Source organism: Cervus elaphus, chromosome 1 (genome assembly GCF_910594005.1).
Source record: "Cervus elaphus chromosome 1, mCerEla1.1, whole genome shotgun sequence".
Taxonomy (NCBI): domain Eukaryota; kingdom Metazoa; phylum Chordata; class Mammalia; order Artiodactyla; family Cervidae; genus Cervus; species Cervus elaphus.
The window spans coordinates 16,616,500-16,637,650 of NC_057815.1; the positions used below are offsets into that span (position 1 = coordinate 16,616,500).

General features: G+C 45.5%; 1 protein-coding gene and 1 non-coding gene across 2 annotated transcripts; one reads left to right on the top strand and one right to left on the bottom strand.

The window, feature by feature from the left end:
• The first annotated feature begins 332 nt into the window (after positions 1–332).
• IZUMO1R (IZUMO1 receptor, JUNO) lies at positions 333–4,370 on the top strand. The gene is made up of 5 exons (XM_043895321.1): positions 333–494; positions 1,725–1,865; positions 2,961–3,149; positions 3,573–3,708; positions 3,839–4,370. The coding sequence occupies exons 2-5, from the start codon at positions 1,728–1,730 to the stop codon at positions 4,105–4,107; spliced, it is 732 nt and encodes a 243-aa protein (XP_043751256.1). The 5' UTR covers positions 333–494; positions 1,725–1,727; the 3' UTR covers positions 4,108–4,370.
• Positions 4,371–18,479: 14,109 nt separating this feature from the next.
• Positions 18,480–18,550, bottom strand: TRNAG-UCC. Its single transcript has one exon. It is a non-coding gene; the product is annotated as a tRNA-Gly (tRNA).
• Between the last annotated feature and the right edge of the window lie 2,601 nt (positions 18,551–21,151).

Consider the following 21,151-nt stretch of genomic DNA (forward strand, 5'->3'; position numbering starts at 1 on the left):
TCCAACTTTGCGACCCCATGAACTGCAATATGCCTGGTTTCCCATGCATAATTACATGCTTTGTAGAAGGGAAAAAAAAAAGAATAAAACCATTTAGACTTACTCTTTGCCAGGCTCGATGCCAGGTCCTTTTCAGGAAATTTCTCTTTCTTTTTCCCAACAATCCCATCATAACAGCCTTTTCTACAGACAGGGAAAATGACACTCAGAGTTTATGTCATTTTCTCATGATCAGCCAGCTAATAAAGAGCAGAGTTGAGAGGCGAACTCAAGATCTAACTAAAGAGCCCAGGATCTGCTTCTCCATGGTCTGTTTCTCTGGGAGACTCTGCCCACAGGAGGCCCCAACACGTGGGTAAGATGGTGCTGCTAACTGGAGCCACCTGAAGCTCAGTTCCTGCACCTGACCTTGGAGGAATAAATAGCCAGGATCATCACTCTCTCCTCATCCTTACAATCTCTGGAGGTGGGATAGTGTGGCTCCTGCTTTAAAAGTGAGTATGAAGAAAATACTAGAAGGGGCAGCCTCTTTCCTCTGTCCGCCTGATGCCCTGCTTCTTTGAAATACCCCATGCCATTTCTGTGCTTGAAACTGGTGCTGAGGAGAGTTCAGACTCGCAGATGGGCTCTAACTGGAAAAGGAAATGGGAAACCACTCCAGTATTCTTGCCTGGAAAATCTCATGGACAGAGGAGCCTGACAAGCTGCAGTCCACGGGGTTGCAAAAGAGTCAGACACGACGTAGTGGCCAAATGACAAATGGGCTCCGAGGGTGGGACTGGGGTCTCCACCCCCTGATGTTTGAGGCTCTCAGCCTGATCTGGGCTGCAGGTTTTCACCTCCATCGTGGTGGGTTCACAGTGGGTTCCTGAGAAGCATGGGGCCTGTGCTCTGGGGTGGGTGAAGGCTGAGGGGTGTCTCCTGCAGGACTGTGTGCCTGGGACAGGGTGTGCCTCTGTCCTTTTTGTTTGCTTGTTTCTCTCCCATTCTGAGAACTACCCAGGACAGAGCTGGAAACAGGGCACAACAAGCATCAAGGGGAAAGCTGGCCTCCTCGTCCCAGTAACAGGACATGGCTTTGCATGTGGCAGACACCTGATAGCTCAGGCCTGGGCATGCTCCCTGCTCTGAGATGCCAGCAATGCTGCTGGGCGCCTGGCTCCCCAGCCCCATACTCAGGCCGGGTTTGCAATGAGTTAGGGATGGTAGAGGTGGATCCCTCACTGCTCGAGAGGAAAGGACTTTGCCCAGAGGGGACTGGGGAGGGAACTCTAGAAGCTATGGGCTCAGAGGGGACCTCCCAGAGCGGCTGGAGTTGGGTTAGGACTGCATTCACCATAGTAGCCAGTCCCACTGTGTCCTTGGCCCCAGGAAGAGTCTGCTTACTGAGAGTGTGTTGAGTTACTCACCCAAGGTCGGAGCTCTGAATTCCCAGCCCACATATCACCGAGTTAGAAAGGCTGCCTCCATGTGGAGAAGGGCCGGGGAAGGTCGGAGCCAGTCCACCCCAATGCTCCCTCACCCTGGGGCTGATCTCTCCCCTCCCTGGCCTGCTTTGGCGTCTGCACGTTGTTGGGATGAGACATTTTACGATGCCGCCTCAGATGAAGGAGCCCAGGCATCACGGAGTCTGAGGGAAGCTTGAAGCCTGTGCTGGCTCCAGGGGTGACGGGGTGTGGAGTGAAGTGTTCTGCCCATCACAGCAGGGCTCCTGTCTGTGGCAGGCCATGGGGTGGTGGTGGCGGTTTCTGCTGGGGCTGTGGGCAGTGCCCCCCACGTGCACTGGGCGTGAGCTGCTCAATGTCTGCATGAACACCAAGCCCCACAAGCCGGAGCCTGGCCCGGAGGCTGAGCTCTATGAGGAGGTAAGGGGGCCAGTCCTGGTGTAGGGGTCGGGGTGGGGGGGGGGGTTGACACTGCTTTGGCAGATCAGGGAAGAGACACAAAAACCAAGAGGGTTTCTGAACCCCTGTCCATCTTGAATCATTTGGTTTCCTAGATGGAAAGAAAGTGAACGTGAAGTTGCTCAGTCATGTCCAACTCTTTGCAACCCCATGGACTGTAGCCTACCAGGCTCCTCCGTCCATGGGTTTTTCCAGGCAAGAATACTAGAGTGGGTTGCCATTTCCTTCTCCAGGAGATCTTCCTGACCCAGGGATTGAACCCGGGTCTCCCGCATTGTAGGCAGATGCTTTACTGTCTGAGCCACTGGGGAAGTCCCTAGACGGAGATGTGGGCAAAGGCCACACTGGAGGGGGGTTATGACCTTTGAGACCGTAAATGCCGACTGATTCAACGTTTCCATCCCTGAGCCGCCTGGCCACTCGGAGTCGGGGCGGATGGTGATCCCAGAGACTCGTCAGTGGTCAGCCTAGATTCCAACAAGCAAGGCTTGTCTCCTCTGCCCTCCCACCGGCAGGCCCTGGGGGAAAAAATAAGACCTAAGGGACTCTCCCCAAGTTCCTAAAGGTGATTGACAGGGATGAGGACCAGGGCTGGCATGCTCCTGTGAGCCCTTCTTGGCTGCAGGCGCCCTCCTCCAGTGCAATCCCACACTTCCAAGGGTCTTGGGTTCCCCCACTGGCCCCAGGATCTGAGACCTTGAAAGCCCTGTCCCTAGGGAATGTGCAGTCTGTGGCAGAGCAGCCAGTGCCCAGGCATCCTTTGGGTGTGAATATTGACAAACTGGAGTAGAAAACGGCAACCCACTCCAGGATTCTTGCCTAGAAAATTCCACGGGCAGAGGAGCCTGGCAGGCCACAGTCAGTCCATGGGGTCACAAAGACTCAGACACGACTGAGTGACTGAGGACACTGACAGATGATCAGCATTCCTTCCACCCCTTGGACACAGACCTAAGGACATCCCACTTGTCGGGTCATCTTCTAGCGGATGGCCCACTTGCTCATCACCCCTCCTGCCCCTCCTCCCATGGCTTTCGCATCTTGGTCTGTACTCAGTGCATCCCCTGGAAGGACAACGCCTGCTGCACGGCCAGCACGAGCTGGGAAGCACACCTGGATGTGTCTCTGCTCTACAACTTCAGCCTGGCTCACTGCGGAATAATGATGCCGGACTGCCAGAGGCACTTCCTCCAGGCCATCTGCTTCTACCAGTGCTCCCCCAACCTGGGGCCTTGGATCCGGCAGGTGGGGAGAGGTGGGCTGGGGGTGGGGGAGCGGGAGGGAGGCGCACGTCCATCAGGGCCCACCTGACATCCATCCGTGTGCCTAAGAGGCTCAGCTCCAAGACGCTAGCAGACAGCTATGGACAAGAGCAGAGTACCCCCGCTGGAGAGAAGGACAGAGAAGTTCCCTCTGACCCTAGAGAACGGCCTGCGGGGAGAGCGGTCACGGGAGAACAGAAGGAAGTAGGCACTGGGTCCCCTCTCCTGTCTGTAGGAAGAGAGCCGTGTACAAACTTTCTAGCCTCGTTGTTCTCATTTGTAAAATATTTAGCAGTGTTGTTAAGAGAATATGTTCCAATGGTACCTGACCCAACTATCACTGTAGCTGTAGACAGTCTTCAAACTGATGCTCTGACAGTTCTGCCTCTTGCTGTGCCGCACCCAGGTGGACCCGCGCGGGCAGGCGGAGCGGGTTCTGGACGCGCCCCTGTGCCTGGAGGACTGTGAGCGCTGGTGGGCGGACTGCCGCACCTCCCACACCTGCAAGTCCAACTGGCTCGGCGGCTGGGCCTGGAGTCGGGGTGAGTGAGGCTAGGCAGTGCCCGAGAGGCCCCCTCCCCCCGGGCAGATGCAAGCTCGGGTCTCCCCCGGGGCAAGTCCCGGGGCCGCGCGGACGGGAGTGGCTGAGTGGCCTGTGCCTGGCCCCCGCAGGGAAGCCCCGCTGCCCAGAGCGGGCCTCCTGCCGCCCCTTCCCGCACCACTTCCCCACGCCTGCCAACCTGTGTGAGCGGATCTGGAGTGGCTCCTTCAGGGCGAGCCCGGAGCGCAGGGGCAGCGGGCGATGTCTGCAGAAGTGGTTCGAGCCCACCCAGGGCAACCCCAACGCGGAGGTGGCCCGCCGCTTTGCCAGCCCCGCGCGCTCTTGGGCGCGCTGCCCGGAGCTCCTGGCCTTCTCTCTGCTCCTGCCTCTTCTCTCCTGAGAGCCCCCTTCCTCCAACACCCTCTCCTGCACCGCCCCAGTGGGGGGCCCGGCCGCGGCAGCCTTCTTCCTTGGGACCTTCCTTCAGTCCCTTTAGGTTTGCTTTGCTGGGCCTCTCTGGCCTGGAAGTCAGCTGGGGGCCAGGAAAGCACCAGAGACCAGCCCCTCCTGTCTTAAGGCGGGGGACTCTGATGTGGGACCCCAGGCCCTTCTTACCCAGTGCCCACCCCGGCTCTCCCGGCAGAGCTGAGGGGGACCACCCTGGCCTCCCCTCCCACTGTGATGTCTCCAACAAAACAGCACCTACCTTTCCTTCAGTGTGACCCCAGCTGTAGTGACGTCTCCAAGTTGGTTGTCACTTTCCTAAAGAAAATAAACTTCTTAATACACACCAGGCCCTCCTGCTATATCCTTACAACACCTCTGGTGAGAATGATTTCAACACTCCCCTTTCTTCAATAGTAGCAACATACCATACAAAACAGAGCCGGGGAACCATGGGGCCACCCAGACCATGTGCTCGATTCTGGGGGACAACAAGATGGAAGCTGCAGCCTCAAATAGGCTTTCCCTCTTCGTTTTAACCTCAGAATCACGGCACACTGGTCTGAGAGGCTGGAAGCCTGAGTTCTAACGTCTTTACCACTTTCCATATGACTTTGGACAAGTATTTTGACCTTTGCTGAAGACTCCTGTGGTTTCCCCCTCTGCCAAGGGGAATGAGAAAGTGGACCAGATGATTTTAACTTAAGAAAAGGGGAAAACGCAGTCCTCTGTCTGTCAGGATAGACTGTGCTTCTCATGCTATGCATGTCGTAAAGACCAAGAGAGAAGAGTTGGAATGGGACCAGAGAAGGTGGCCTTTACGTCCCTTCTGCAAGCAGACTGGCAGCCCACACACCCATTCAGAACCTTTCAGACCCTCAGACCCTCCCAGCGGAGATGGTGCCTCCCCACGTCCTTCTCCTTGGCACAGCATAGCGTCTAGTAAGGCTGTGGTTGAGTTGGGAAAGCCAGCCAACACCACCCCACATCTCTCCCATGCTTCCCTGGTACATATGCCTTCACTGCAGCAAAGCCCAAACTTGAGGCATGGCCCTCAAGTTTTAACTCCTGCGGAGAGAGCTCTGTAAGTGATGTGCTCAGAATCTGGAGGAGGAGGCAGACGGCCACAGTGGTGACAAAGCACTTCAGTGGACAGAACCCCTGGCCCGTCGGGGGTCGGTCCCAGAAAGACCTCACGAAAAAGGTGAGGCTTGAGCCCTGGTGAAGAAGGGTCACTTTACTGAGAACACGAAGGACATGTGAGCCCAAACCCAGATCCCCAAGACATGAACTGTATGAAGCAGGAGCTTTAATTGCTCTTCAGTCAATCCATTGTGGCTTCAAAAATATGTATAATAGGTAGAATCTCTCAAGAATTGTGGACTGAATGAGGTGTCTGAGAGTGTGTCTTTGGTAATAAAGCTGAGAGTTTAATGACTATTTTTTTAGTAATTTTAGGTGTAAATATAAAAATTTGTCAAAGTAGGGTTAAAATTGAGACAGACAAAGGAAGACTGTTCTGGGAACCCTAATAACTGTTACTATTTACTGATTACTCTGTGCCTGGGGCTCTGCTAAGCTTCTCACAGGCATTAGCTTCTTTGATTCTCACAAAAGCTTTAAGAGGTACCCTCATGCCCTTGCTTTTCAAATTAGGACAAAAGCATGTGGCTTTGAAACCAGGTAAAGGGAATGGCAACCCACTCCAGTATACTTGCCTGGAGAATTCCATGGACAAAGGAGCCTGGTGAGCTACAATCCACAGAGGTACAAAGAGTCGGACACAACTGATGGACTAACACTTTCAATCACAGTTTCAAATCTGACCATAAAGTTGGTCAGCTCAGCTCACTGAACACCCAGGTATGTTGTGGACTGGGGCTGGGGCAGGCATTGGGGATGGAGGGGTGGGTGGGGGAGCTGCGTCCTGGCAGGTCCCAGTCTGGAAAGAGACTGATCTGTCTCACCACATGTGATTGGGAGGGGTGCTGGGTTTCAAGGAGTGAAGTGGAGCTGTCAGATTTGCAGTTAAGTTGCTTGTTTTTAATCAGAGCGTCCAAGTATTTGGCTAAACCCAAAGGTCAAAGGATCTCTGACACAGGCAGCCCCAGCCAGCCCCTGGACCCCAGGGCTCCTGCTGGATTTAGGTGCACTCTAAATGTACAGACTTCTAGCCATTGCTGGATTTAGTTCCATAAAAGTTGCAAGAGGTGGCTTATCTTTCTGGCACACATCCAGACTACTTCTCTTCCTCTCTGTTCTGTTGGTTTTTCAACTTAATCTTCCAATCTTTTTAATTTTGGAAATGTATTTTTAATTTCCAGACTCTCTTGTTCTTCAAAGCCTGCTGCTTTTGGTTTTATGGACACAATATCTTCTCAGATCTCACTGAAGATCTAATTAGAATTTTTTAAAGCTTGTTTCTAGTCTCAAAAGACCCATTTTCTTCAAGGTCAACCTGTTTGTCTTGATCTATGTACTGCTGGCTTTCTCCGTGTCCAGTGACCTTGGCTGTGTGTCCATATTTAAGAATGAGGCGCTGGGTTGATTTTTCTAGCCAGCTGGTATAGGTGTCCTCCATGGTTGTATGTGTGGGTCGTTTTTCCTGACTAGCTGGGGAGTTCTGGGTCCATGGGGCGGGCCACTGACTGGAAGTAACTGAAGACTCACCAAGTGAAAATGAGCAAAGTTTCTTTTTTCAGAGCTTGTATAGGAAGGTAGTCAGCCACTATTGTTTGCATTTTGACTGAGACTCAAAGGAGAACGTTTAAGAGGTTTCAGAGGTGCCCTGATTAGAGGCTGTTGGCATGGAGAAGCTGGAGGGGGGCTAATGAAGCAGGGCCTGCTGTGATTGGTTGAGGTGTATATTTGGCTTTCTCTGACTGGTCCTCTGTTTCTCTGACTGTCCCTGATGGACAAGGAAGCCTGGCCTGCTGCAGTCCATGGCGTAGCAAAGAGTCAGACAGAACTGAGTAACCGAATTGAGCTGACAGGTCCTCAGCTGAGAGCAGAGCAAAAAACTAGAGATGCTGTTAGTTGTCAGGTCCTGGCTATGTGAAGCTGGTTGTTAGAGAGGTTATTGTTTGGCTTCTTGGGTTGGTTGCAAAGATAGTTGTCTAACTTCCTGTAAGTCTGATTTATAGATAGTAGGCTGGCTTTCTGGCCTTCAACCCTGCAGATAATGAGTTAGGATTCTATTTTTATATACATCTGGCCATTGTCCATGTGTAGTTTCTCAAGACTGAGTTGCCAGGAGCCCTATTGGAGTACAGACCGTTCAAATGCTGGATTAAGGATGGTTCTCTCTGGGGTCCCAGCATCAGATACTTCATCGTATGTAAACTTCAACACTATTCAGAAGTTAACTTAAATTTTAGAGAGAACCTCTTGCAGGATCCCAAAACACCAGAGGTTAAAGTTGGGTTTCCTGAGCTCTAGGTTTGGGCAGAAGTCGCCATGGTGGGGGAGCATAGTCTTTCTCTCTCTGCCCCCCACGCCTGCAAACTGAGAACCTCTCAGAGGTTCTGCCTGGTGGGTCGGTTCCTTCTGCCTCCTCCTTCTTGTCTGGCAACCCCTGTTCCCCCTGACGAGCTTTCCTATGCTTTTCCATCTTTTAACTATTTGTTGAAATCTGTTGCTCACTGATGGTCTTCTTCACACTCTCTTAGGAAGGGAACACTTAGAAATATACAATCATTTTAATAACATGCTTAAGTCATTCCACCTTCAATCACCAACAGTTGCGGACTTTTTAAAAATCTCATTGTTATGTAATAAGTAGATTTAAAGGGGGGCCAAACTGAAGACAAGGAGGCAGAGGACAATGTGTAGGAGGGATTTGCAGGTGGGGAATGAAATAAGAAATACAGGTGATAGGAGCCTCATTGTGGGTAACGCTCCAGGAGGTGCTACATCAGTCTACAGGAGAGATGGTGGATCAGAGAGGCATAGGTTCAGGAACTACTGGGAAGATAGCACATGGAGAAATTTGGGCCATGCTTGTGTACACAGTGTCACAAAGCAGGTATAAGATTAAATATGGGAGAGAGAACCATCTCAGAAGAACCAACAGCCTTAGATAAACAGACTCTGACGACGCCATTTCTGAGCACTCCTTTCCCAAGCCCAGGCTGTGCTAGCTCTCAGGTGTAAGGGAAGACGGCAGAGGACATTGCTCCTACTGGATGCAACCCAGTCACTTTCCCACTACAGGGACAGCAAACTCTACCTGAGTCCTTCCTTGGAGAATTGTGGGGAGTCATAAGTAGCAGGTGAAGAAAAAAAACAAAACGACTCTCCTTGGTATGCATCCCTTGCTTTAAGATTCCTTTCTTAGTAACTCTCCTCAGTAAAACCACTTCCCTGAACGCAGCAGTCACTGCAGCCTGACCTGCATTCCTGGGCTGGTGTTTCCAGCCCACTCCTCTGCTGCCTGAAAACAGTGACCACCTTTCCCAGTCCCCTTCCACCATGTTCCTGCCCAGACCTCTCCCAACCCGAGCCCCACTGACCCGCTTCACAAATATGACTCCTTGCCTAGGTACCCCCAATGTCCCATTGCTTTTGCTACTGGGGGACCAAGATTTGGAGATTATTCTGGTGTCCCAGACTGGTGTCTTTCCAACTGGATCATATTTCTCAACTCCAGCCCTTGAGATAACTTAAGAGTCCGATCTCTTCTTGCGTCCCAAGGGGGAAGTGTTCCTGCCAACAGAAGCAATCACCCATTTTTCATTTTCCATCCTTTCCTCTGTTCTGCTTAAATTCATCCTCAGATTTGCCTTCCCACAGAATCAGAAATCACTTTCAGCAGTGCTTTTGCCACAAATGAATTACAAAGAAAAATGTAGAGGAAGAGAGAGGACTTCCCAGGGGGTAGAGGCTGCTGATAGGCTTGGAGATCCTGTTAGGATTTCATCATGGAAATGTCTGTCAAATAATTGACTTGGGACACATGAGAAAAGTGAGGGCTGGAGATGAGAATTTCCTGGAAATGCAACTTAAGGCTGTGGAAGTTTCTTAGATGAGTTCTAAGAAAAATGTAGAGAGCAAAACAAAACACTTGTGGAGGATCTCTAACTTACCTACAGTTGGAAGGTGACAGGTGAAATTGTTACCAAGCTCAGATCAGGTTGCTCACCACTCGAAAATCAACCCAAGAGAGGCACAAGCTTTGGTGGGAAAAAAAAGTTGCTTTTAATCAGAAAGCTGAAAATCTGAGGAAAAATTGGATTTGTGTACCACTTAAACCAACTCCTAAGATTCTACTTATTCATGAAAAATTTTAAAGGGCAAGGAGAAGTAATCTCAGTTAATCAATCACTGAGACAGGGAATGAGACTCATCCTTATCTCCCACTGCGTGCAGGCTTGTCGACTTACTGTGATCTTCCTCTAGATATAATCTTGTTCACAGTTTTTTCATGAGATTACTGAAGGGGAAGCTAAGAAAGAGATCTGGTCATCTGTTAATTACTTATGCCTTATTTCTACTTTTTTGAGCTATGGAGAGAACTGACAATTTAGCAAGGTATTGTGTGATCGAAATATTTGAAAGTTGTGCTTGGACCAGAGATGAGTAAAGCTTGGGGCAGGGTGTGTGATTGATTACATTGAAGTGCAGTTGATTTACAATGTTGTGTTAGTTTTAGGAGTATAACAAAGTGATTCAGTCATACATCTATATGTATTTTTTTTTCTTTCAGATTCTTTTCCCTTATAGGTTATTACAAAATATTGAATATAGTTCTCTATGTTACACAGTAGGTCCTTATTAGTTATCTATTTTATATGTAGTAGTGTGTATATGTTAATCCCAAACTCCTAGTTTATCCGACACCCCCCCCCAACTTCCCCCTTTGGTAACCGTAAGTGTTTTTTATGTCTGTAGGTTTATTTCTGTTTATTCATTTATACAAATGAATAAACATTCATTTGTATCATTTTCTTTTTTTTTTAGATTCCACATCATCTAAGTCCTATCACATGGTATTTGTCTTGCTCTGTCTAGCTTACTTCACTTAGCATGATAATTTCTAGGTCTATCCATATTGCTGCCAATGATGTTATTTCACTCTGTGGTTGAGTAATATTCCATTAGATATAGGTATCACATCTTCTTTATTCATTCATTTGTCAGTGGTTTTTTCCATGTCTTGGCTATTGTAATTAGTGCTGCAGTGGACACTGAGGTACAGGTATGTTTTCAAATTATGATTTTCTCTGGATATATGCCTAGGGATAGGCTTGCTGGATCATACAGTTGCTGTTTTTTTTATTTTATTTCTTAAGGAACTTCCATACTGTTCGCCATAGTGGCTATGTCAATTTGCATTTCCACCAACAGTATAGGAGAAGTGCCTGATTTAAAAGTTAGTTACGTGATGACCCTATATGCAAAAGAGACACAGTCGATATGCCAGCAAATTTGGAAAACTCAGCAGTGGCCACAAGACTGGAAAAGGTCAGTTTTCATTCCAATCCAGAAGAAAGGCAATCCCAAAGAATGCTCAAACTACCACACAATTGCACTCATCTCACACACTAGTAAAGTAATGCTCAAAATTCTCCAAGTCAGGCTTCAACAGTACGTGAACCATGAACTTCCAGATGTTCAAGCTGGATTTAGAAAAGGCAGAGGAACCAGAGATCAAATTGCCAATATCTGTTGGATCATTGAAAAAGCAAGAGAGTTCCAGACAAGCATCTATCTCTGCTTTATTGACTATGCCAAAACCTTTGACTGTGTGGGTCACCACAAACTGTATAAATTTCTTCAAGAGCTGAGAATACCAGGACCACCTGACCTGCCTCTTGAAAAACTTGTATGCAGGTCAGGAAGCAACAGTTAGAACTGGACATGGAAAAAAAGACTGATTCCAAATAGGAAAAGGAGTATGTCAAAGCTGTATATTGTCACCTTGCTTATTTAACTTAGATGCAGAGAAAACATCATGAGAAACGCTGGGCTGGAGGAAGCACAAGCTGGAATCAAGATTGCCAGGAGAAATATCAATAACTTCAGATATGCAAATGACACCACCCTGATAGCAGAAATCAAAGAAGAACTAAAGAGCCTCTTGATGAAAGTGAAAGAGGAGAGTGAAAAAGTTGGCTTAAAGCTCAACATTCAGAAAAGTAAGATCATGGCATCTGGTCCTATCACTTCATGGCAAATAGAAGGTGAAACAGTGGAAAGTGACAGACTTTATTTTCTTGGGCTCCAAAAATCACTGCAGATGGTGACTGCGGCCATGAAATCAAAAGAGGCTTACTCCTTGGAAGAAAAGTTATGACCAACCTAGAGAGCATATTAAAAAGCAGAGACATTACTTTGCCAATAAAGGTCCATCTAGTCAAAGCTATGGTTTTTCCAATAGTCATGTGTGGATGTGAGAGTTGGACTATAAAGAAAGCTGGGCACTGAAGAACTGATGTTTTTGAACTGTGGTGTTGGAGAAGATTCTTGAGAATCCCTTGGACTGCAAAGAGATCCAACCAGTCCATCCTAAAGGAAATCAATCCTGAATATTCATTGGAAGGCCTGATGCTGAAGCTGAAACTCCAATACTTTGGCCACCTAATGTGAAGAACTGACTCATTGGAAAAGACCCCAATGCTGGGAAAGATTGAAGGCAGGAGGAGAAGGGGATGACAGAGGATGAGATGGTTGGATGGCATCACCAACTCAACGGTCATGAGTTTGAGTAAACTCTAGGAGTTGCTGATGAACAGGGAAGCCTGGCATGCTGCAGTCCACGGGGTCGCAAAGAGTTGGACACGACTGAACTGAACTGAACTGAAAAGAGACACCGATGTAAAGAACAGACTTTTGGACTATGTGGGAGAAGGCGAGGGTGGAATGATTTGAGAGAATAGCACTGAAACATGTATATTACCTTATGTAAAATAGATGACCAGTACAAGTTTGATGCATGAAGCAGAGCGCTCAAAGTCGGTGCACTGGAACAACCCAGAGGATGGGATGGGGAGGGAAGTGGGGGGGGGGCGGGTGGGTTCAGGATGGGGGACACATGTACACTTGTGGCTGATTCATACTGATGTATGGTAAAAACCACCATAATATTGTAAAGTAATTAGCCTCCAATTAAAATTAGTTAATTTTTTAAAGTTAGTTACAATGTAGCTTTGCTGAAATAACAAGAAAAGGAATTTTTCTGTTGAGGGTGTTTTCCTGCAAAAAGCTGCTTACAAATAGAGGTTAGTGAAGGGACAATCAGCAGAAGCTAGGTGTGGGAGAGAAATGCAAAGAACTATTTCTCAGAGGGGCAATGTCAAGTTCTGAGTTGCCATCCATACATTAACTATATCATAAGTAACTATTGTCTGAGCTAGACACTGTGCTGTTCCTGGGAACTGAATGACTGAATACACAAATGAACAATGACTCAGTTCAGTTCGGTCACTCAGTTGTGTCTGACTCTTTGCAACCCCATGGACTGCAGCACGCCAAGCTTCTGAGAGAGTCAATTCCTAGTCAGGTTGATAAGAAGTCCAGGGGTCCCCAAGGAGAGAGGGGTCTGGAATTCTCAAGGAGGAAGAAAGGAAAAACTTTTTTTTCCCCCTCTACATTCCTTAGGCTTATTTAACAATAATGTATCCTGCTTGAGGACAGTCTCTAGAAAAAGCCTTCTGGCTAATTTTGTTATCTCAAATTGTAAATTATGAGACTAGGTCTGGTGAGGTTCTTTACAACCTCCAGACATTCTTTTGATTCACTGTAATAACTAATTTGAGAGTATATAATTCCAGTGCTAAGACTAGTAAGGGGGTACTCTTTCTACTCCCTTCTGATGTCTATGTCAGAAGCTTTCTCTATCTCCTTTATACTTTAATGAAACTTTATTACACAAAAGCTCCTAGCAATCCAGCCTCATCTCTGGTCCCAGATTGAATCTTCTCCTCTGGGGCCAAGAACCCCAGGGTCTTTGCATGATTCAGCAACAACTTTTCACTTCCCTGCCCTTCACCAACTCCCAGAGCTTGCTCAAACTCATATCCATTGAGTCGGTGATGGCATCCAACCATCTCATCCTCTGTCATCCCCTTCTCCTCCTGCCTTCAATCTTTCCCAGCATCAGGGTCATTTCTAAAGAGTCAGTTCTTCACATCAGGTGGCCAAAGTATTGGAGTTCTTGCTTCAGTATCAGTCCCTTCAATGAATATGACTAGTGTGAAAGTGAAAGTCACTCTGTTGTGTCCAACTTTTTGCAACCCCATGGACTATACAGTCCATGGAATTCTCTAGACCAGAATACTGGAGTAGGTAGCCTTTCCCTTCTCCAAGAGATCTTCCCAACCCAGGGATCAAACTCAGGTCTTCTGCATTGCAGACAGATTCTTTACCAGTTGAGCCACAGTAGTTTGACTTTTTGAACTAGTTATTGCAGGTACTTTTTCCAGTAGTCATGTGTGAATGTGAAACTTAGACTATAAAGAAAACTGAGCGCCGAAAAATTGATGCTTTTGAACTGTGTTGTTGGAGAAAACACTTGAGAGTCCCTTGGACTGCAAGGAGATCCAACCAGTCCATCCTAAAGGAAATCAGTCCTGAATATTCATTGGAAGGACTGAAGTTGAAACTGAAACTCCAATACTTTGGCCACCTGATGCAAAGAGCTGACTCATTTGAAAAGAATCTGATGCTGGGAAAGGTTGAAGGCAGGAGAAGGGGATGACAGAAGATGAGATGGTTGGATGGCATCACCAACTCAATGGACATGAGTTTGAGTAAACTCCGGGAGTTGGTGATGGACAGGGAGGCATGGCGTGCTGCAGTCCATAGAGTTGCAAAGAGTCGGACGTGACTGAGCAACTGAACTGAACTGAACTGAATTGCAGATAATAGGTTGGCCTCCTGTGCTGGTTTTTATAGGCTGTGGGGCAGTGTTACAGGCAATGTAACAACCAGCCCAGGAAGCCAACCTACTATCTGCAATAACCAGTTCAAAAAATCAAACTACTTTCAATAGTCTAGGAAGCCAAATAATAATCCCTCTTAACAATCACCCCTAAATGGCCAGGACTTAATTAATTACTGATAGTTTCTCTTCTTTTGGCTCCTGTTGCCCTCTTAGGACTCACCAGTGAAAGCCAGAGTCTTTTCTAACCAGTCGCATACAGTGCCTCACATCTAGTTAGCTTGCCCACCGCAGCCCCATGCTAAGAGCCTCCAATCAGGGCATACCTGAAGCCTTCTATTTTTTCCAGTCCTCTGCTTGCCTTTGAGGCTCTGCCAAAATTCAAAGGATGGTGGCTGACTCCCTTGCAAGCTCTTAATAAATGGCTTTTGGCTGTTCTCATGTGATTGGTTTTCATTTATTTCCGTAGATACAATTATGAGCAGGGCAGACATATTTCTGATACTTAGAGAACTTATATAGTAATGAGGGAACACAATAAAACTATGAGTAAACAATACAAATTTAAATAACTACAAATCAGACAATTGTTAGAAAGGAAACATAGAAAGGACTCAGAGAGGATTGGGGGAAGTGGCTAATTTAGGTGATACTTTAAAGGAATAGGCAGCTTGAGAGGCTATTCCAAAGACTGGAGAGCATGTTTGTAAGATGAAAAGTGCTAATGGAGGTAAACTTAAGAGAGGACAGAAGAACCCAAGGGACGAGTTCAAGGGGGATGGGTGAACTAGGGTATAAGCATAAGAATTGACCTTGGGAAGAAGTGGGATGCTTTTGTCATTGAAACAGAAGGAGAAGAGAGAAAATGGGAGAAAACGATTTCAGAATTAAAATGCTTCAAATATAAACCATTGAATCAAGTAAGATTCAACTTACTTGATTGATTCAAACTCCTTGCCACCTGCTAGGAGTTTAGAAGCACACACCCTGGGCCAGTGGGAGCATTCTGGCAGAAGCATGAAGCCGGGGCAGCTGCTCTGCGTATCCTGCTCTCCAAATTCCAGCCCAGGTGGTTTATGTATCCTTAGCCATATGGTCAGTAGAAACTTTCCAGAGCGTGAGATTCAAAAAACTGAGATAGAGTTGTTTTCAGGGTCAGGACATTTCATGAATAGAGAGTCTAAGAGTTGGCACCAGCCATGACCCACCAGCAGCTGGCACCTGGCCCTTTCTGAGCTCTACATCTGTCCACAGAGATGCCACTGGCTGTGAAACTGCTGGGCTCAGGTACTCTGACTCCTACTTTGCAGAAGAACTTACCAGGCTCTGATATCTTTTTTGTTGTTGCTTTTGTTTTTTTAATTTTTTTTTAATTTTATGTATTTATTTATGGCTGCACTGCATTTAGGGTCTTTGTGTGTGGGCTTTCTCTGGTTGCAGCAGTGGGGGCTACTCTTTATGTTGTGGAACATGCAACTCTCATTGCCATAGCTTCTCTTGTTGTGGAGCATGGGCTCCAGGGCGCACGGGCTTCTCTAGTTGCAGTTCATGGGCTCCAGGGTGCAGGGTTAGTAGCTGTGGCACTTAGTCGCCTTGCAGCATGAGGAATCTTCCTGGACCAGGGATCGAACCCGTGGCCCCTTCTTTGGCAGGCGGATTCTTTACCACTGGACCACCAGGGAAGTCCCAGGCTCTGATTTATTTGATCCAAGGGTGAACTTTGGAAGGAAAGAGCAGCTTTCCGTGAGGTGGATCCTGGTACCTCAGCAGAGAGCTCCAGGAAGCCACATCATCCATGGGGAAAAAGAGACGCAGACAGAAGGACCCATTTCTCATCAGTGGCTGAGTTTGGAGTTAATCATCTGTGGACATAAGTAAAATGTGGGTTTTTTCCCCTTTGAGAACATCAATAGCCACAGCAAGGCATTAAATAATACATGTTAGCTATGTATTCATTATTATGTAAGAGGTATTATATCACCCAGTTGCAACCCATTTCTCAGCCTTGTTCCTCCTGGGAGGCTCAGAGGTGAGGCAGAAATATTTGTCTCGGATATGAGAGTTTTAAAAATAACTGAAAAATTGATGTGTGAAAGAAATGAGTAAGATGAAAATTTGAGTGAGCATTTTAATAGTTTTGGTGGAAGAACTTTCTGAAACCAGTAGCAGTAAAGTAAGACTTATAGATTTACTAATATTTTTAAAAAGCAAAATAAAAAAGGGATTTTAAAAACACTGTACACAAAATTAAAAGACATGAAAAATAGAGGTAAGTATCTGCAACGAATACCCACAGATGTTACCATTTCTAATATAACAAGAATCTTAAAAAATTAGTTTAAAAATATGACCACTCCAATTGAAATATGGGCAAAGGGCTTGTATAGGTAATTCACATTTAAAATAAACTATAAACTCCTTACTATGGCTTTATAGGTTCTATGAATCTTCATTGCCTAGCTCTCTGAGTTCAGATCCTAAAGCTTTCTCTCCTGCTAACCACTGTCTAGCCACATGAGGGTTCTTCTAGCCCTCAAATGAGCTAAAACTCATCCCTACCTTACACCATTTACACTTGCTATTTCCTGTTTTTGTCCCATATCTTTGCATGCCTACTTCTTTCTCATAATTTGGGTTATAGCTTAAATATCACATCTTCAGAAAAACCTTCAGCAATTACCCAACTTAGGAAAGTCCCCATACCAAGTCATTCTTCATCACATCATCTTGTCTTATTTTTTATAGCTTGTGTCAATCTGAAACTTTGGGTGTGTGTGTATATGTGTGTGCTCTATCTCCCCCAACTCTCATTAGAAGGCAGGCTTCATGACCCTAGTGTATTGCAGTATCCCCAGCACATAAAACATTTCCTGGTGTATAGTAGAAGTTCAAATGACTGAAAGAGTGAAGAAAAATTGTCAATAAACATGAACAAAGTTTTGATTCTATGGGTAATCAAAGAAATGTAAATTGAAACAATGAGAACCAATTGGGTTTAAAATTAAAAAGAATATGAAGAGGGTTGGGATAGGAGGGGGATTGAAACAATGAGAACTTTTTAACCAATTGGATTGATAATGAAAAAGAATATGAAGCGTGTTGGGATAGGAGGGGGAGGGAGGCTCTACAGGGAAGATATATATATATAACTGATTCACATCGTTGTACAGCAGAAACCAACACAACTTTGTAAAGCAATTATCCTCCAATTAAATAAAATTTTTAGAAATATGATATGTTTGCTGTTGGGGATATAAGTTGGTTGATACTTTACGGGTGACAAATTGGTAAAAAGCATCAAATTTTAAAATTTTCAAGTCTTTGAGCCACAATTCTATTTCTATGAAGAGTCCTAAAAGAAGATTACTTCTGCTTCAGACTAAAGTAATAAACCCTTAGATCCAAGAAACTCAATGAATCCCCAACACAAGAAACATGAAGATAACACCAAAGCAAATCATAATAAAATTGCTTAAAATCTTGTATAAAGAGAAAATTTTAACAGCCAGAGGAAAAGAGATTCAATATATTCAGAAGAACAAAATTAAAGATGACAGCATATTTCTCATTGGAAACAATGCAGAGAGATGATAGTGGAGCAACATCTTTAAAGAACTGAAAGAAAACTGTCAACCTACAATTTTGTAGGACTTCCCAGGTGGCACAGGCATAAAGAATCCACCTACAGTGCAGGAAACGGGTTCAATCCCTGGTTGGAAAGATCCCCTGGAGAAGGGAATGGCAAACCACTCCAGTATTCTTGCCTGGGAAATCCCATGGACAGAAGAGCCTGGCAGGCTATATAGTCCATGGGATTGCAAAAGAGTTGGACATGACTTAGCAGCTAAACAATGACACAGTTCCACACTTACAAAAAAAAATCTGGTTTGGGTTGACTTATACTCGCCCTTTAGGCTTTCCGGTGGCTCAGCAGTAAAGAATCCACCTGCAGTGCAGGAGACCCGGCTTTGATCTTTGGGTCCGGAAGATCCCCTGGAGGAGGGCACAAGAATGTACTCCAGTATTCTTGCCTGGAGAATCCCGTGGACAGAGAAGCCTGGAGGGTTACTGTCCATAGTGTTGCATAGAGTTGGACAGGACTGAATCGAATGAGCATGCATGTGCATGCCCCAACCCCACAAATTCAAAGTTATAACCCCCAGTAGCTCAAAATATCATTGTATGTAGAGACCAGATATGATTAAAACAAACTGAGGTCATCTGAATAGACCCTGTGTTGTGCTTAGTTGCTCTTTGTGACCCCTTGCTCTGTAGCCCACCAGGCTCCTCTATTCATGGGATTCTCCAGGCAAGAATACTGGAGGGGGTTACCATGCCCTCCTCCAGGGGATCTTCCCAACCCAGGGATCGAACCCAGGTCTCCCACATTGCAGGCGGATTCTTTACCAGTTGAGCTACCAGGGAAGCCCCAAAGTAGTTAGGCATTATACACTGGCCAGGAATCAAACCCAGGTCTCCTGCGTGGAAGGCAGGAATTCTACCACTGAACCACCAATGCTTTGCCTACTAGGTAGCAGACCCTAATCCAATATAATTGCTGTCCTAAAAAGAAAAGAAATCAGGACACTGATGCAGTATGGTAGTCAGCTATGTTACAAAAGTGAAAACGCCGAGAGAGGCCTCAGGAGAAACCTAACACCTTCATGTTGGGCTGCTGCCCTCTAGAATTGAGGGAAAATGAATTTCTGCTGTTTCAGACACCAGTCCAGTTATTTTGTTATGGCGGCCCTAGAAAACTAATATAACATCCTTTTAAAATGAAGACAAAACCCACTGGAAAAAAAAAAAAGTAAAATGAAGACAAATTAGACTTTTTAGATATAAAATGTCTGAAAGCATTCATCACTAGCAGATCTACACAATACAAAATATTAAACAAGCAGAAGGAAAATAATAAATCAAAATATAGGTCTATACAAAGGAATGTGGAACTTTGGAAAGATTAACTACATAAGTAAATATGCAAGAACTTTAAAACTATTCACACTTCTTTAAAAGAGCATCAGTTGTTTAAACAATAATAAATGTAATGTGGGGTTTGTAATATATACAAAAGTAAAATGTTTGACAACAATAGTATAAAGGCTATATACTTGGGGAAGAAATTGAAGGGGAGAAATCGGAGTATATTATTTTAAGGTTCTTATACCATGGTGAAGCAGCATAATGTGACCTTACTGATTCTGGACCCAGCTTCAACGTGCGTGTGTAGTTTTTTCCATGCCACCAAACAGTTCTCCAACACTAGCTCATTGTCCCACAATTCTATTCAATTGTAACACTGTGTACCCGGGGAAAAGCAAACATTACATCACTTATATGTGGACTCTAAAATATTATAAAAATGAACTTATTTACAGAACAGAAACAGACTCACAGACATAGAAAACAAATTTATGGTTACCAAAGGGGAAAGGAGGGAGGGATAATCTGAGAATTGGGGGTTAACCAATCAGACTCACTCTCAGTTTCACTCTTGCAGTCCTGTCTGACTCTGTGACCCCCATGGACTGTAGCCTTCCAGGTTCCTCTCTCCATGGGATTTCCCAGGCAAGAATATTGGAGTAGGTTGCCATTTCCTACTCCAGGGGATCTTCTTGACCCAGGGATCAAACCCATGCCTCTAGCATCTCCTGCATTGGCAGGCAGATTCTTTTACCACTAGGGCCACTTGGGAAGCCCAACAGATACAGACTATATATAGTCTGTAATACTATATATAGTCTTTTATATATAAAATACATAAACTGTAGAAGGACCTACTGTATAGCACAGGGAAGGACACTGAATATCTTGCAAAGTAATCTGAAAGTATTCTGCATCACTTTTGGTGTACACCTGAAACATTGTAGATCAATTATACTTCAATTTAAAAAAAAAGAAAGAAAGGAAGAAAGAAATCAAAAACCAAAGGGAGAAAAAAACAAAAGACACTCTTAAAAAACTACTGTCTTGTCTGAGCTTCAAAATATATGCCCTTTCCTCTTTCTTCTCTTTCCTTCTCATAGTCCTCTCTCTTTCACACCTCAAATACCCCCACCTGATCCTCCCTTCAGAATCGTCAATCCTTACTTCCTCGGTTGGACATCAGAATTCCATAGTCCCAGGCATTTGATGACTGTCAGTGGCTTGACCTGGCTTAACAGAACTGTGGCGTGAACTCTGGTCTTATCTTCCAGCTCTGCTAGGAAAGAGAGGAGGAGGGCAAGGGAGCTTTTGGGCAGTTAAATGCTAGGAAGATAGAACAGTGGAAGCGGGTAGAGTTTTTCACTCTAAGCCACAGATATTTTTCCCCCAAATGATATCTGAAATGAAACATATTTTACCACCACCTAGAGTCATTTCTTTCTTCAGACTTTCCTATTCCCAAACTGGGGATTTAGAGAAGTTCAAATTTCTTCTTTTGCCTTATTTCTTAGAAAACAATAATCCAGGCTATGGATACACACCCATCCCTCCTCACCCTGGTAACAAGCCAGAGACTTCTCTCACTGTCTGGCCATGAGGGCCCCATAACTTCATTCTGAACCTATGTTTCTCTTCTGAGTTCTGGAGTGAGGAAGATGGGGAAGATTTAATTGACTCTATCAACACCCTCCCTATCTAATCTGGATAAATTTTTTTTTTAATTTTTTTTTATTAGTTGGAGGCTAATTACTTCACAACATTTCAGTGGGTTTTGTCATACATTGATATGAATCAGCCATAGATTTACACGTATTCCCCATCCCGATCCCCCCTCCCACCTCCCTCTCCACCCGATTCCTCTGGGTCTTCCCAGTGCACCAGGCCCGAGCACTTGTCTCATGCATCCCACCTGGGCTGGTGATCTGTTTCACCATAGATAGTATACATGCTGTTCTTTTGAAATATCCCACCCTCACATTCTCCCACAGAGTTCAAAAGTCTGTTCTGTATTTCGGTGTCTCTTTTTCTGTTTTGCATATAAGGTTATCATTACCATCTTTCTAAATTCCATATATATGTGTTAGTATGCTATAATGGTCTTTATCTTTCTGGCTTACTTCACTCTGTATAAGGGGCTCCAGTTTCATCCATCTCATTAGGACTGGTTCAAATGAATTCTTTTTAACGGCTG